The sequence below is a fragment of the Salvelinus namaycush genome, chromosome 1 (genome assembly GCF_016432855.1).
Source record: "Salvelinus namaycush isolate Seneca chromosome 1, SaNama_1.0, whole genome shotgun sequence".
NCBI classification, from domain to species: Eukaryota; Metazoa; Chordata; class Actinopteri; order Salmoniformes; family Salmonidae; genus Salvelinus; species Salvelinus namaycush.
In genome coordinates, this window is record NC_052307.1 from 26,027,826 (window position 1) to 26,041,183 (window position 13,358).

A 13,358-nucleotide genomic window follows, 5' to 3' on the forward strand; every position below is an offset into this window, starting at 1 on the left:
TGCCACAGGTCAGCTAGCTCAATTAACTTAATACCATGGCATTGTTGAATACTTGTTTCTGATTGGCTTGAATGGCATTCTAGAGTGCATTCTTTCCCGATAATGCATGGTATATTTGCGCGGTAGAATTCAATAGTTTTGAAAGAAAGTCGTATTGAAAATATTCACATTGTTGAATTTGATTTTCATAATGGCAAGAAAGGACTGATGGTTTGGTTAGCTAAATGAATTACTGTAGGTATCTAGTAAACTTGCTAACTAATTCAGTGGATGTTTAACACATTTCTAGTGGCAAATGTGTTAAATTATAGGCATCGTAAAAAAGGCATAATCAGCTCGGGGCTCTATGCATTCTCTGGACAATGCAACTCCATGGAAGGTCAGTTCTACGTCATTCATTGTTTTCCATAGAACACAAAGCACATTTTCAAGTCTTCATACTGTTTGTGTTTCGTGAAATCCACCGACTTGTCTCTGAAAAAAATGACAATTCAACATGGCCTTCAGCTGGTTGTCTCTTTGGCCATACTCTTTCTTAACCGCCTTGTCTGCACCGTATAGGCAACCATGGAGTAGAAACCTGAACTCCCTAATCTCTGATATTTCATTATTTGTTACAAAGTTGATAAAACCCTGATAACAGCCCGTCAGACCAGACATGGAGAAAAAAATATACACTGAAAACTACACAGATGAGGTAATGTATATTTTACAATAGTTTTAGATGAGTCAATAAATGAGTATGGGATTAATTTCAGAAACATAAAACAAAAAGGAGTTTTATTTTTTTAAATTGACAACCCAATTGTTATTTTCTGTCATGTGTATGCAAGGGGAGATAATTGGTTATGGGAAGTCTTAATGACATACCTATAAATTTGAGATGCATTTATTTATGAAGACTGGTCCTGAATTTCAAGTTAGCAAGGCTGTACACTAAAAAAATTAGTTGTCCAATTTACATATTAATCGCAAGTCTCTAGTGATAAAATGAAATTGATTTCCCTTTAGGGGAAACAAGCCCTGATAGCAATTTACAGTATCTATACACAAAATGATGGTTAAGGCTAAGATTTTGTCAGGGGTGTCAGGCAAATGAAATGTAAAGAAATCCCTGATATCTGACAAACGGTTGTGAAAATGTTCTCCAGAGTGCAAAGCATGCCAAGCTGCCTATCGTGACCTCCATTGAGAACCCATTGGACCAATGAGATAATTAAGTTTGTATCTCTTTGGATCAAACCAGGATGTCATACTGAAAGAAACATTTGATGGATTGAGGCTGACTGCACACAAAACGGACAACTGGAAGACAGATTACAAAAATAAATAACCAGACAACGCAATATACGGAGCAAAATCAAGCAAGCTGAAGAAATAAGTTTTGTCCAGTGGCATTACTCACTGCCTCAGTCTTTTAAAGAAACGGTTTGACTGCCAGATGATTGACTGTATTCAGTGGATATTCAATCATAGCCTCATGACCAATTCTAAATGTAATTCATAATGACAGTATGCGTCGGGCTCCTAAATCAAACCAGGCTACAGTATAGTATAGACTAGAGTACAACCTCTTTTCCACCCCAATCAACCTACATGATCTTTCACTAAATCCATTAAGCGTTTCGATGACCAAATTTCTCACATTATCCCCCCCCCATACTTTTTATTCCCTTTCCATGGCAACAGACAATTTATAGCTCAAGACAGATGCAGTCTAACTAGTCCAGCACCTCCACTGGATTATGTTTACTTCAAATGTGATATTACTAATGCAAGATTAAACGGTGGTCATTTTAGTGACATAAAAAAAAAAACTACAATCAAGCTTGCAGAATACTAGGTTACAAATGTATTGCCTATGTGCACTATTGCGGACCCTCTAAAAATAAAGAGAAAGTAAAGTTCCAATGATAAGAACAAAATCAAGACATGTGCTAAAACAAATATGCAGCTGGCACGACCCAGGTTACAGCTCATGTTATGTTAAGATGTAAAAGGCATGGGAAACATTTGTGAAACACCTAATGAAACTTCACAATAAACAAAAGATGAGTTAAAGTTACTCACTTGAACAACAAACAAAAAAAAGCGACATGTTCATTCATAGATCTGCAACAGTTGTCATTAAAGAACGTATTTTCAAGCTCCCATCTAAATTAAAAATGACTCCAGTTTTAACCAATGGCATATTCAAAGCAATAGCATGTATGAACAAAAACTGTTTGAAAACATTCACATCATAGTGTTGTACAGTAAAACAATCTGTGATAACGGCGAGAAGTTGAGTAGGGAAAGCTAATGAATGACCCATGTCAGATAAAGTCTCCAAAGACAACTTCTGGATTAAAGCAGCATGTCAGTGTGCAACACAGATCTGGTCATTTTCATCACAGGCCACTACAATGCCCTTTCAGACAGGTGAGTTCAATATATACCTGAGCTACTGTATTTACAGGGTTGCACTCTAACACCAGCCTCATGAATCATCCCAATCTCACAAGTTTACATTCTGTTACGCTATGCGTGTACTCAACTGTAAGTGCTACCTTACAGTAGGATTTTATGAAGTAAGATGCTAGCCCTGGATGGATCTAGGACAAGAAGCAGGGACGTAGACGACACAGGTGAGAGAAGTGGTGGAGGTTCCAGAACTGTCTCCCTGGTCTCTTGCCCATGAGCACAGATGCCAGTCCAACCCAGGGCAGCTCACCTTGATAGCACCTCTCCCCAGGCTCTCCAAGGACCACCTGTCACTGCATTTGGGACATTTCCAAATACATTGACGGATACAATTAATTGGCTCAGGGGGATACAGAATGACTGTCTGAATCGTCTCACATTACATCCGGGTGTGAGAGTTTGGGTAGAACCATCTCCAGAGTCTTAGTGAGCCATTGAACAACGCTGCTGCATATAGCCATGCACCATTATGTGCTGAGCACTCCAACTCAATTGCACTTCTAACGTCTGAGAGGAGGTTGTTACAATAATACAGCAAGGCCACTGAATACATGAACATACAGTAATACAAGACATTCAGAGGGGCAAAGAAAGTACCTTTGAAAGGAGTGAGAACCAAGCTGCTAACTAGTCCCCTCCAAATTCAAAACCCAATGTTTCAGCATTCAGTAGAATAACACAATGATATCATTATAATAACAAGTGATCATAAGAATATGAATAGTAACACTGATAATAATAGTCACAATAGAAGTAGTAATAGTTAAAGTCAGGGTGTGGTGGTCTGGACTATGGGGAGGTTCCAGTATTCCATAAGGGAGTGCTTTCAGGAGTCCCTTAGGCCTTGCTCAGCTGATCCATACAAGTCATGAAGAATGGCACATGGCAGCAGCTCGGCACTTAGCAGCCAGGTTGCACTGTCCCTTATTTTATCGCTTCCTTCTCCTGCCAGAGTGTGTAGTTATGTTTCCCCTCTTGTTCGTTTGCCTTGTGTTAATATTAAACATGTGTTTCTTCTTTTAGTGTTTTCATTTCACAGGCATTCTCACATTGCATACTTCTGTGTCCATTCTCTTGCTAGTCTGTTGTACCTGTAAAACAAAATGGAAGGTTTGCGCTATACCTGAAAAACAGAACTAGCACACTGGTATTCTAGACCTTCAGTCAGTTGACTGAAATGTTGGTATCAAATGAAGGTCTATTGACCAAAATGTTGGCATTAAAAGATACATTTAACTGTTTGTGGAGTAGGCCCTATTTGGGAATACCAGTATGCTGGAGTTTCAAAGCAAAGGAATCAAACACTATGGCACACTCACTTTTCCCTGTCAGCTTTGTAGGTGTGTGCAATCTCTGGTACAAGAGGGTCATCTGGGTTCGGATCGCAAAGCAGAGAGCAGATTGACAAGAGAACTACAAAAAAAATGGACAAGAAAATAATCAAAATGCAATAACTACATCTGAAACCCCTCACACTGCAGACACCCACACACATGTCAATAAAAAAGTTATTTTAAATATTTTATTATGCAAAAAGGAGGCCAAATGCTTCTGTAACGGCTCTTAACCATGCATTTTCTTTAGGGGAACTAAGAGCCTTTAATACATCTACACACAGCTTTCCTCCATATTGCTATGACAACAGTTGCTGTTGTGTTGACCACCTCTTCACCTGAGACACAAAGTGGCACATGATAACGATTTCCCTTCAAGTCTAAGAATAATATATTTACTATTCTGACAACCATTTGAAGTAGAAAATAACAATGGATTGCTAAATTTGAACTAATTGTCTTGTACATTATTACCACACACCCCCATATACGGTACATTCATATACACACATTACAACTGCTGCTGCCAGACTTATTATTACTAAATACTGCACAATGTAAACACTTGCCCCCCAATACCCACTTCCCAAAACACATATAAATATTAGATTATAAATTGTGCCTTCCTGTACTATACTTATGCAAAAAAAAAGTGATATTCTACTGAGCCATTTACTTTACATTCATATTCTTATCTTTTATTATTTCTTATTGTTGCATTGTCGAGAAGGAACCTGCAAGTAAACATTTTGTTGGATGGTGTATACCATGTGTATCCTTTACATTCGAATAATAAAACTTAACTACCTGGAGAGACATTGACTCGGTCAAACAATTGTTTCTTAAAATGGTAAGCCTTACGGCTTGTAAACAAACCAACTAAATGTGTACGCCTACAGTTCTAAAATTAGCATGTTTGGAGAGATATGCTGTCTCCATCCTTAAATCAATGCTAACATTTGAAAAGGTCCTATGCATTATATTTAAATATATTTTCCCTCATCATAAGTTATATTGAAGTAATCCCAGGAAATATTTAATTCCAACCTCATGTCAGATCCTATAGACTAGAGCTGGGCGATATGGACAAAAATCCACGATAAATTGACTGAATTTTCACAATAACGATCAATTGAACAATGTTTATAGTGTGCATCTATATCAGTAAAATGTCTGAAATAATTGGTTTGATAGGTATCAATCTTCTATTCATCATCCCAGCTCTACTATAGACAAACATTCATAGGGGCTTACCTTTTGATACAGTGAGTGCAGGCGACCATTGAGATCTCAATATATCCAGACAAATGCTTCCATTACTGTTGATATTGGGGTGGTAGATCTTTGTCGTGAACGCAACCTGCAATTGAATTGAAACATTTTATCAACCAGCACATACTGCTAGCACTATGAATTGTTTCCTAACGTAAACTGATCTTATGTGCTTTTTAAACCCACCTTTGGTGGTTTGAAGGGGTAATCTGTAGGGAAGTGTATAGTCAAAAAGAACACCCCTCCCTGATAAGGACTGTCATTCTAAAAGAACAGAAGAAAAACATGTTTAGAAGGAGAAGAATACCCGTAAAAGCTTAATTGTTGCTAAGCTATTTGTTAATAAGAGAAAAGGGAAATTAAATCACATACCGGACCCATTATTGTCGCCTGCCAGTGAAACACTAAATACAATTTAAAATGGGTTACAATTAATACAAAACAATGCAATGTCATAGCCTAGCCCATTGCATGGGTCCCCATCAAAAGTTACCTAAATGTATGTATAGTGTAGGTGTGCATTTCACACTACTGAATGTCTAACAGACTGGCACAGACTGTTTTTAAAAACATGGCAAATAAGTCTTTCATGTGATCAATATATAGGATTTATCCCATAGTTACTTACAATCATCTCCAACTGGTCCCGCTGAGCACTGTGCAGGCGGATCCCTCTGCAAATCTGTCAGTTCCTAAAGAGATGAACAATAATAGATAAATTACCTTTTTGAGTCCACTTCTAGCCGATGTGGCAGACAAGGAAATAAATTCTGTCATGGATATACCTGTGTCATATGTTACAGATATACAGCACCAGTCAAAGTATGGACACACATACTCATTCTAGGGTTTAGGCTTGCACACTTTGGGGAATATTCAGAGGTGGAAACTTTCCGTGGGATTTAACAGGAATACATGGGAACTAACAGAAATATATGCAAATGAATACCATTTAAATGTAGATGTTTTTTGCATTGGATATATTTACCATATGGAGACAGAAACATAAACATTTTACCTTATCATAAGTAGACAATTGCAAATGATTAAATCCTTCCAATAGAAAAAAATAAAACTATTTAGTTATGAATTGGACTTTAATTAAATGAGTTGACTCTTCACATGGGATGATTTCACTGAACAACAAAAGAAAGGGAATATTGAATGATCCCCAATGATCCATCGCATCTCCCAAAAACGTTTTCAACATACATCTGTAAAATGATCGTCTAGAAACTAAACTTTGGTTGTCTTCCTCTCAGGCTTCCATGTCTTCTCCCTTGACCTCCTCAATGTCCACCTCTTGAACATCAGACTCTGAGGCCTCATCTTCACTGTCACTTTCCAACCTTGTTGAGGATGGCTCATTGTCAGGCTCAAAAAGCCTCAAATTTGCCCGGATGGCCACCAATTTTCAGAGCCTTGTATTGGTCAGCCTGTTGCATGCTTTGGTGTGTGTTCCCAAACAAGGAGCAGTTGCGCTCTGAGGCGGCTGATGTTGGGATTTGGCCATTTCTTGGAGAATCCTTCCCCTCCAGGAGATAGTCAAACATGATGACAACACCACTCCAACGGGTGTTGCTGGGCAGCTTCAATGTGGTGCTCTTATTCTTCTCACCTTGCTTGGTGAGGTAGATTGCTGCTATAACTTGATGACCCTTTGCATACCTAACCATTTCTTTGGCTCTCTTGTAGAGTGTGTATCCATTGTGACTATTAAAACCTTCCCTAACCAAAAACCGTGGATTGATGGCAGCATTCACGCAAAACTGAAGGCGCGAACCACCGCTTTTAATCATGGCAAGACGACTGGAAACATGACCGAATACAAACAGTGTAGTAATTCCCAAGGCAAGGCAATCAAACAAGCAAAGCTTCAGTATAGAGACAAAGTAGTCGCAATTCAACAGCTAAACATGAGACGTATGGTGGCAGGGTCTACAGTCAATCACGGGCTACAAAAAGAAAACCAGCCCCGTCGCAGACATCGACATCTTGCTCCCAGACAAATTAAACAACTTCTTTGCTCGCTTTGAGGACAACAGTGCCACTGACACGGCTCACTACCAAAGCCTGTGGGCTCTCCTTCTCCATGGCCAACGTGAGTAAAACATTTAAACGTGTAAATCCTCGCAAGGCTGCCGGCCCAGACTACATCCCTAGCCGCGTCCTCAGAGCATGCGCAGACCAGCTGGCTGGTGTGTTTACGGACATAATCAATCAATCCCAATCTGCTGTCCCCACATGCTTCAAGATGGCCACCCTTGTTCCTGTTTCCAAGAAAGCTAAGGTAACTGAACTAAATGACTATTGCCCCGTAGCACTCACTTCTGTCATCATGAAGTGCTTTGATAGACTAGTCAAGGATCATAACACATCCACCATACCTGATACCCTAGGCCCAATCCAATTTGCTTACCACCCCAATAGGTCCACAGACGACGCAATCGCCATCACACTGCCCTATCTCATCTGGACAAGAGGAATACCGATGTAAAAATGCTGTTCATTGACTATAGCTCAGCATTTAACCATATAGTACCCTCCAAACTTGTCATTAAGCTTAAGACCCCGGGTCTCGACCCCGCCCTGTGCAAGTGGATCCTGGACTTTCTGATGGGCCGCCTCCAGGTGGTGAAGGAAGGAAACAACGCCTCCACCCCGCAGATCCTCAACACCGCACCCTTGTGGGGCCCTGTTCTCAGCCCCAAGTTTGGCTTGTCACCTAAAACACTCAAACTTCTACAGATGCACAATCAAGAGCATCCTGTCGGGCTGCATCACCGCCTGGTATGGCAACTACACAACCCTCAACCGCAAGGCTCTCCAGAGGGTAGTGTGGTCTGCACAACGCATCCCCGGGGGCAAACTACCTGCCCTCCAGGACACCTACAGCACTCGATGTCACAGGAAGGCCAAAAAGATCAAGGCCAACAACCACCCGAGCCACTGCCTGTTCACCCCGCAATCTTCCAGAAGGCGAGGTCAGTACAGGTGCATCAAAGCTGGGACCGAGAAACTGAAAAACAGCTTATCTCAAGGCCATCAGACTGTAAAACAGCCATCACTAACATAGAGGCTGCTGCAACAGACAGTCTCAAATCTCTGGCCACTTAAATACATGGATTTAATAAAGGTATCACTAGTCACTTTAAATAACGCCACTTTAATAATGTTTACATATCCTACATTACTCATCTCATACGTATATACTATATTCTATACCATCTACTGCATCTTGCCTATGTCGCATGGCCATCGCTCATCCATATATTTATATGTACATATTCATCCCTTTATATTTGTGTGTATAAGGAAGCTGTTGTGAATTTTGCTTTTTGCTGCACTCGCATTAACAGCTGCTAACCATGTGTGTGTGACCAATAAAATGTGATTTGATCGTGTTTCTTGGCCCAAGCAAGTCTCTTCTTATTGGTGTCCTTTAGTAGTTTATTTTTTATATTTCACCTATATTTAACCAGGTAGGCCAGTAGAGAACAAGTTCTAATTTACAACTGCGACCTGGCCAAAATAATGCAAAGCAGTGCGACAAAAACAACAACACCGAGTTAGACAAACCTACAGTCAATAACACAATAGAAAAGATCTATATACAGTGTGTGCAAATGAGGTAAGATTAGGGAGGTAAGGCAATAAATAGGTCGTAGTGGTGAAGTAATTACAATTTCGCAATTAAACACTGGAGTGATAGATGTGCAGAAGATGAATGTGCAAGTAGAGATACTGGGGTGCAAAGGATGTAGTGTAGTGGTTTCTTTGCAACGATATGACCATGAAGGCCTGATTCACACAGTCTCCGCTGAACAGTTGACGTTGATGTGTCTAAACTTGAACTCTGTGAAGCATTTATTTGGGCTGCAATTTCTGAGGCTGGTAAATCTAATGAACTCATCCTCTGCAGCAGAGGTAACTATGGGTCTTACTTTCCTGTGGCAGTCCTCATGAGAGCCAGTTTCATCATAGCGCTTGATGGTTTTTGCCACTGTACTTGAAGAAACTTGCAAAGTTCTTTAAATGTTCCAGATTGACTGACCTTCATGTCTTAAGGTAATGATGTACTGTCGTTTCTCTTTGCTTATTTGAGCTGTTCTTGCCATAATATGGACTTGGTATTTTACCAAATAGGGCTATCGTCTGTATACCACTCCTACCTTGTCACAACACAACTGATTGGCTCAAACGCATTAAGGAAAGAAATTCCACAAATTAACTTTTAACAAGGCACACCTGTTAATTGAAATGCATTCCAGGTGACTACCTCATGAAGCTGGTTGAGAGAATGCCAAGTGTGCAAAGCTGTCATCAAGGAAAATATAATAAAATATATTTTTTATTTGTTTAACACTTTTTTGATATGTGTTATTTCATAGTTTTGATGTCTTCCCTATTATTCTACAATGTAGAAAATAGTAAGAATAAAGAAAAACCCCGGAATGAGTACTTGTCCAAACTATTGACAAGTACTGTATATTTTTTCTAAACAGGCTGCTGTTGTCTCTGCAATTCTGCAAATGTTGGAAAAGCAACTTGGCATAGGTAGTCACATCTGGGTTGAGTTCACTGGGTCGTATTATTGGACTGGTAGTCCATACCCGTTTCGGTCTGTTCTCTTCTGTTTGTTTTCTAGTGAATACGACCCTGATTCAGACACAGTCACACACTGACTGAGGAAATTGATGTGGAAAATTATTCAGATATTGTGAAATAGGCTACACCACATTGTTTGACAACGGTTGTCTGGTTGAGCACTGAGTTGGGGTGAAAGGTGTAACAGCCAAATTAACTATCAAAGCCTCTTCTCAAATTTGACATTTAGGCTAACATGACCAATTACTACACAGTCCCCGTCTGTACCATACTGTGAAGTGATGATAATGTTACACCCTACAAATTGTTTTACTTTTATTATAGTGAGAATATAAACAAAATTAACCACTGTTTCAATTGTTCGCCAAATTCACAAAACTAATATCCCTACTAATGAAAACTTTCATTACAGTGAATACAAACAAAATAAAAACAGCCCACTGCGGTTTCAATTGTTCACCAAAGTCACATATGTTAGCAGTTATGGTGTTTACTAGCGGTGTACCATTTTAGTTTATATGGTATGACATCACTGTTATTGTTGTACAGAAATCAGTACACTAGTTAGTTAACTATTTATGCAAACGCTGTCCATTCTGTTATAAATACACTTGCTTGCCCCAGTGCCCCATTTGCCATTCCATATATGGCAACATTGACATTGGGGTTCAGTATTTGGCAACCTGCAAACAGCTGTCAGATGTCACGCGTGCGCATTAGTTTCCAGCACACTCATTCATGATGGAGCAAAGATGGCAAAAGATAGCTACCGCTAGCTAGCATTAGCAAGCTAGCCCCAAATTGTACTCTCACCGGGTTCGTCTGACAAATAAATGACTAGCTAACTAGTGATTTAAAAAAAAAAATACACGCACAATGTAGTCATATTACTTGCACCCCAACCAAATGCAATTGGTACAGGCCCCTTTACATTATCTAACGTTAACTAGATGGGAGGACCGCTAACTAGCAACAAAAAAAAAATACTGTCCTGCTAAGCTAACGTTAGCTAGCTAACAGCTTCCTAGCATGCAATGCGTCAATTGCAAAAGGCCACCATTGGTTACTCGTCTTTGTCTATATGTGAAGTATTCAAGGGGAGCACAAATAAGTGTGTGTTACATGAAATGTGGACGACTATAACGTTTCTGATTGTAAGCATAACTATTTAGTTGACTAACGTTACCGTTAGTTACAACGCAGGATGACAGGAAGAAATAAGCAAACAATAACAAACACTCACCTTTTGAATTCTTTTCAACGCCATTGCTCGTTTAATTAGATATGTCTCTCTAATACACTGGCACAGATAATTTGGGTTAAATTACGATGTTTTCAAAACAGTTACTTTGTGTATATAAATAATGTAACTATCGTGGGATCTTTCGAATATAACTGTAGTTTCCACGGTAGAAGGTTGGCTAGCTTTCTCACCCACTGAGGTATAATATAAGAACGTTCTCACCCCCTCTCTCCTTCCACTGCTGCTGGAGAGGAGTTCCGGAATATCGCGAGACGAGAAATGCATTGGACAGCTGACCCTAACCAGACAGGAAGAGGCGAAGCGAGAGGGACAACAGGGTCCAAATATCATAATGTTAGCAGAAATGCATTGGACAGCTGACCCTAACCAGACAGGAAGAGGCGAAGCGAGAGGGACAACAGGGCCCAAATATAATGTTAGCAGTGTGGTTAGGTTTATGTTTAAAATCACATTTTAAGAAAATAAATTGTAGAAATAGGCGGGTTTTATGACTTTGTGGCTGTAATAACTAGTGACGACCAGGCACAACACCGATATAGTGTTTTTTTCTCAAGGTTGGCGGGATAACTACTTATATTGGTACACTTTACAACCTAATCATTACAAAACGTCTATTTGATCAAATAAGCCCACGTATCAAATAAGCTATTCAATGTTTTGTTAACCAAATTAAACACTCATTGACCTCCATACAAAAACTTGGGTATCTTCCGGTCTTACATTCTCCCGACTGCGTTCCATTTTTTAAGACATTTATTTTCATGCTTAGAGTGGCCACTAGAGTATCTGATCAATTTAATGGATATTTGTGTCGTAAACTATTTTTTATACATTCAGAAATGAAATATCGGTTTGGGGCGTCAGATGTGGCCTTATAGCCTTTTCCAATTTATTAGGCCTACGCTTTTTGGCCTAGCTACTTATCTGACAATGAAGGCAGTTATTTTAGACATGAGCATCGATTTATTGACTGCCCTTTTGTAAGTAAAGAAAATCTATATGCTTCTCATATTTTGGTTAATATTGATTCATATTTGATTTAGGTCAGGTGTGGTGCAGATTATCATTGTGTTTTAGCTGGATGAGAAGAACCAACATGTTTTTGTTTCTAAGTGGGTATCCTGTTTGGACCACAAAGATTTTCAACATGATTTAGGGTTATTCCAAAAAGAGTCTGATCCTGCCAAGATGTGGTAGGTACAAGACATTACAATTCATTATAATGGAGAGCTCAAGCAAAATTACCATATTAAGCATACATTTACAGGGGCAATCTGCAACCATTTAGAACACAGCAGCACATACAAAACTTCATAAACCACATGTGAGCCTCTGACCACAAGATGTCCCTGTTTGACTTCAAGGATAAGCAGGGCCCACTGATCTAAGGGCCCTGCAGTAAACTCACTCAGCTGACGGATCATGCCCACCATTATCAGAAGTATACTGATAGTGCTATTAAGAAGCTCCATAGCAGCTATATCAGTTTGTCAACAATATTTGTGTATATTTCAAAAGTATAGATGTCCACTCTCACACAGTTTGACGGGGATGAGAAAAATATATAAATAATATAAGTTATTTTTCTGCAGAGTTTGCATAAACACCTTGGATTGATATTTCTTGCCATTTATAACCATGTAGTAGTATATATCTCAATTTCTTATTTTTCCGGTGCATCTATATTCTAGATGTATTCTATTATATTTCTTCAGCATGATACAAAACAACAGTTATGCAAGTTGTTAGGTTCTAAAGAAATGTATGAAACATTTAGCCAACAATAGGCTCCACTACATAGTCATGCACATTCAATAGCAGAAACTTTTAAATGTATACATTTGCTTTAAAATTGATTTTTCTATATAGCTTTGTCAAGTACAATGGTGATAGACCAAGGGATTGTTCAGTCAATATCCAATCATTGTAAAGGCGTATTCATCTGTGAGTCAGCTGCATCCTCCAATTTCTGCACAGCCTTGTCTTGCAAAGCCCTATGAGTTTCCCTTTATATGTCTTAAACAAAGGTGAAAAAAGAGCTCTCATTATTTTAGTGAGTATCTATGAATGGGTGGCAGTGTTCATCCTTCTTAAATGGCTGATTCAATGTCAGGTTGATGATCCCATCGTCAATGTGACACTGAGGACCATTTTCCTTTGGAAAGCTAGCGATTCCTTAAGATAATATCTATTGTTTGCTCATCTCTGCGCTCTCAATGACCTGCCTGTCCCCAGGGCCTGCCTATAATCAGATTCAGCCAGCCCAGCAGTAGAGGTAGCAGTTCAGGCCTTGTGCAGCAGGGGCCTTGTGTGCTGACTCTGCCTACTTGCTAAGAACATTCAGCATGGAGTTGTTTCCCCCACACTCTCTGTTGGCCTCAAGCCTCAGCTCAAAAAACTTCCCACAGTCATTCCAC

At 39.4% G+C, this 13,358-nt stretch overlaps 1 protein-coding gene across 2 annotated transcripts; it reads right to left on the minus strand.

Annotated features, from left to right (window-relative positions):
• Positions 1-689: 689 nt before the first annotated feature.
• On the minus strand, positions 690-11,174 carry ube2d4 (ubiquitin-conjugating enzyme E2D 4 (putative)). 2 transcript variants are annotated; one of them, XM_038964533.1, is made up of 7 exons: positions 10,921-11,174; positions 5,698-5,761; positions 5,442-5,473; positions 5,256-5,333; positions 5,052-5,157; positions 3,783-3,876; positions 690-3,554 (listed from the first exon to the last, which is right to left on the minus strand). In XM_038964533.1, the coding sequence occupies exons 1-7, from the start codon at positions 10,942-10,944 to the stop codon at positions 3,509-3,511; spliced, it is 444 nt and encodes a 147-aa protein (XP_038820461.1). In that variant the 5' UTR covers positions 10,945-11,174; the 3' UTR covers positions 690-3,508. The 2 variants fall into 2 exon arrangements, with proteins under 2 accessions (XP_038820461.1, XP_038820540.1); XM_038964612.1 differs by lacking the exon at positions 5,442-5,473 and having other exon boundaries at positions 10,921-10,949.
• Positions 11,175-13,358: the final 2,184 nt, after the last annotated feature.

Coding starts and splice junctions, on each gene's coding strand:
- ube2d4 (XM_038964533.1), bottom strand. CDS start 10,944: ATGGCGTTGAAAAGAATTCAAAAG. Junction 5,474..5,697: donor GGGACCAGTTGGAGATGATT/GTAAGTAACTAT, acceptor AATTGTATTTAG/TGTTTCACTGGCAGGCGACA. Junction 5,158..5,255: donor ACCCCTTCAAACCACCAAAG/GTGGGTTTAAAA, acceptor ATTCAATTGCAG/GTTGCGTTCACGACAAAGAT.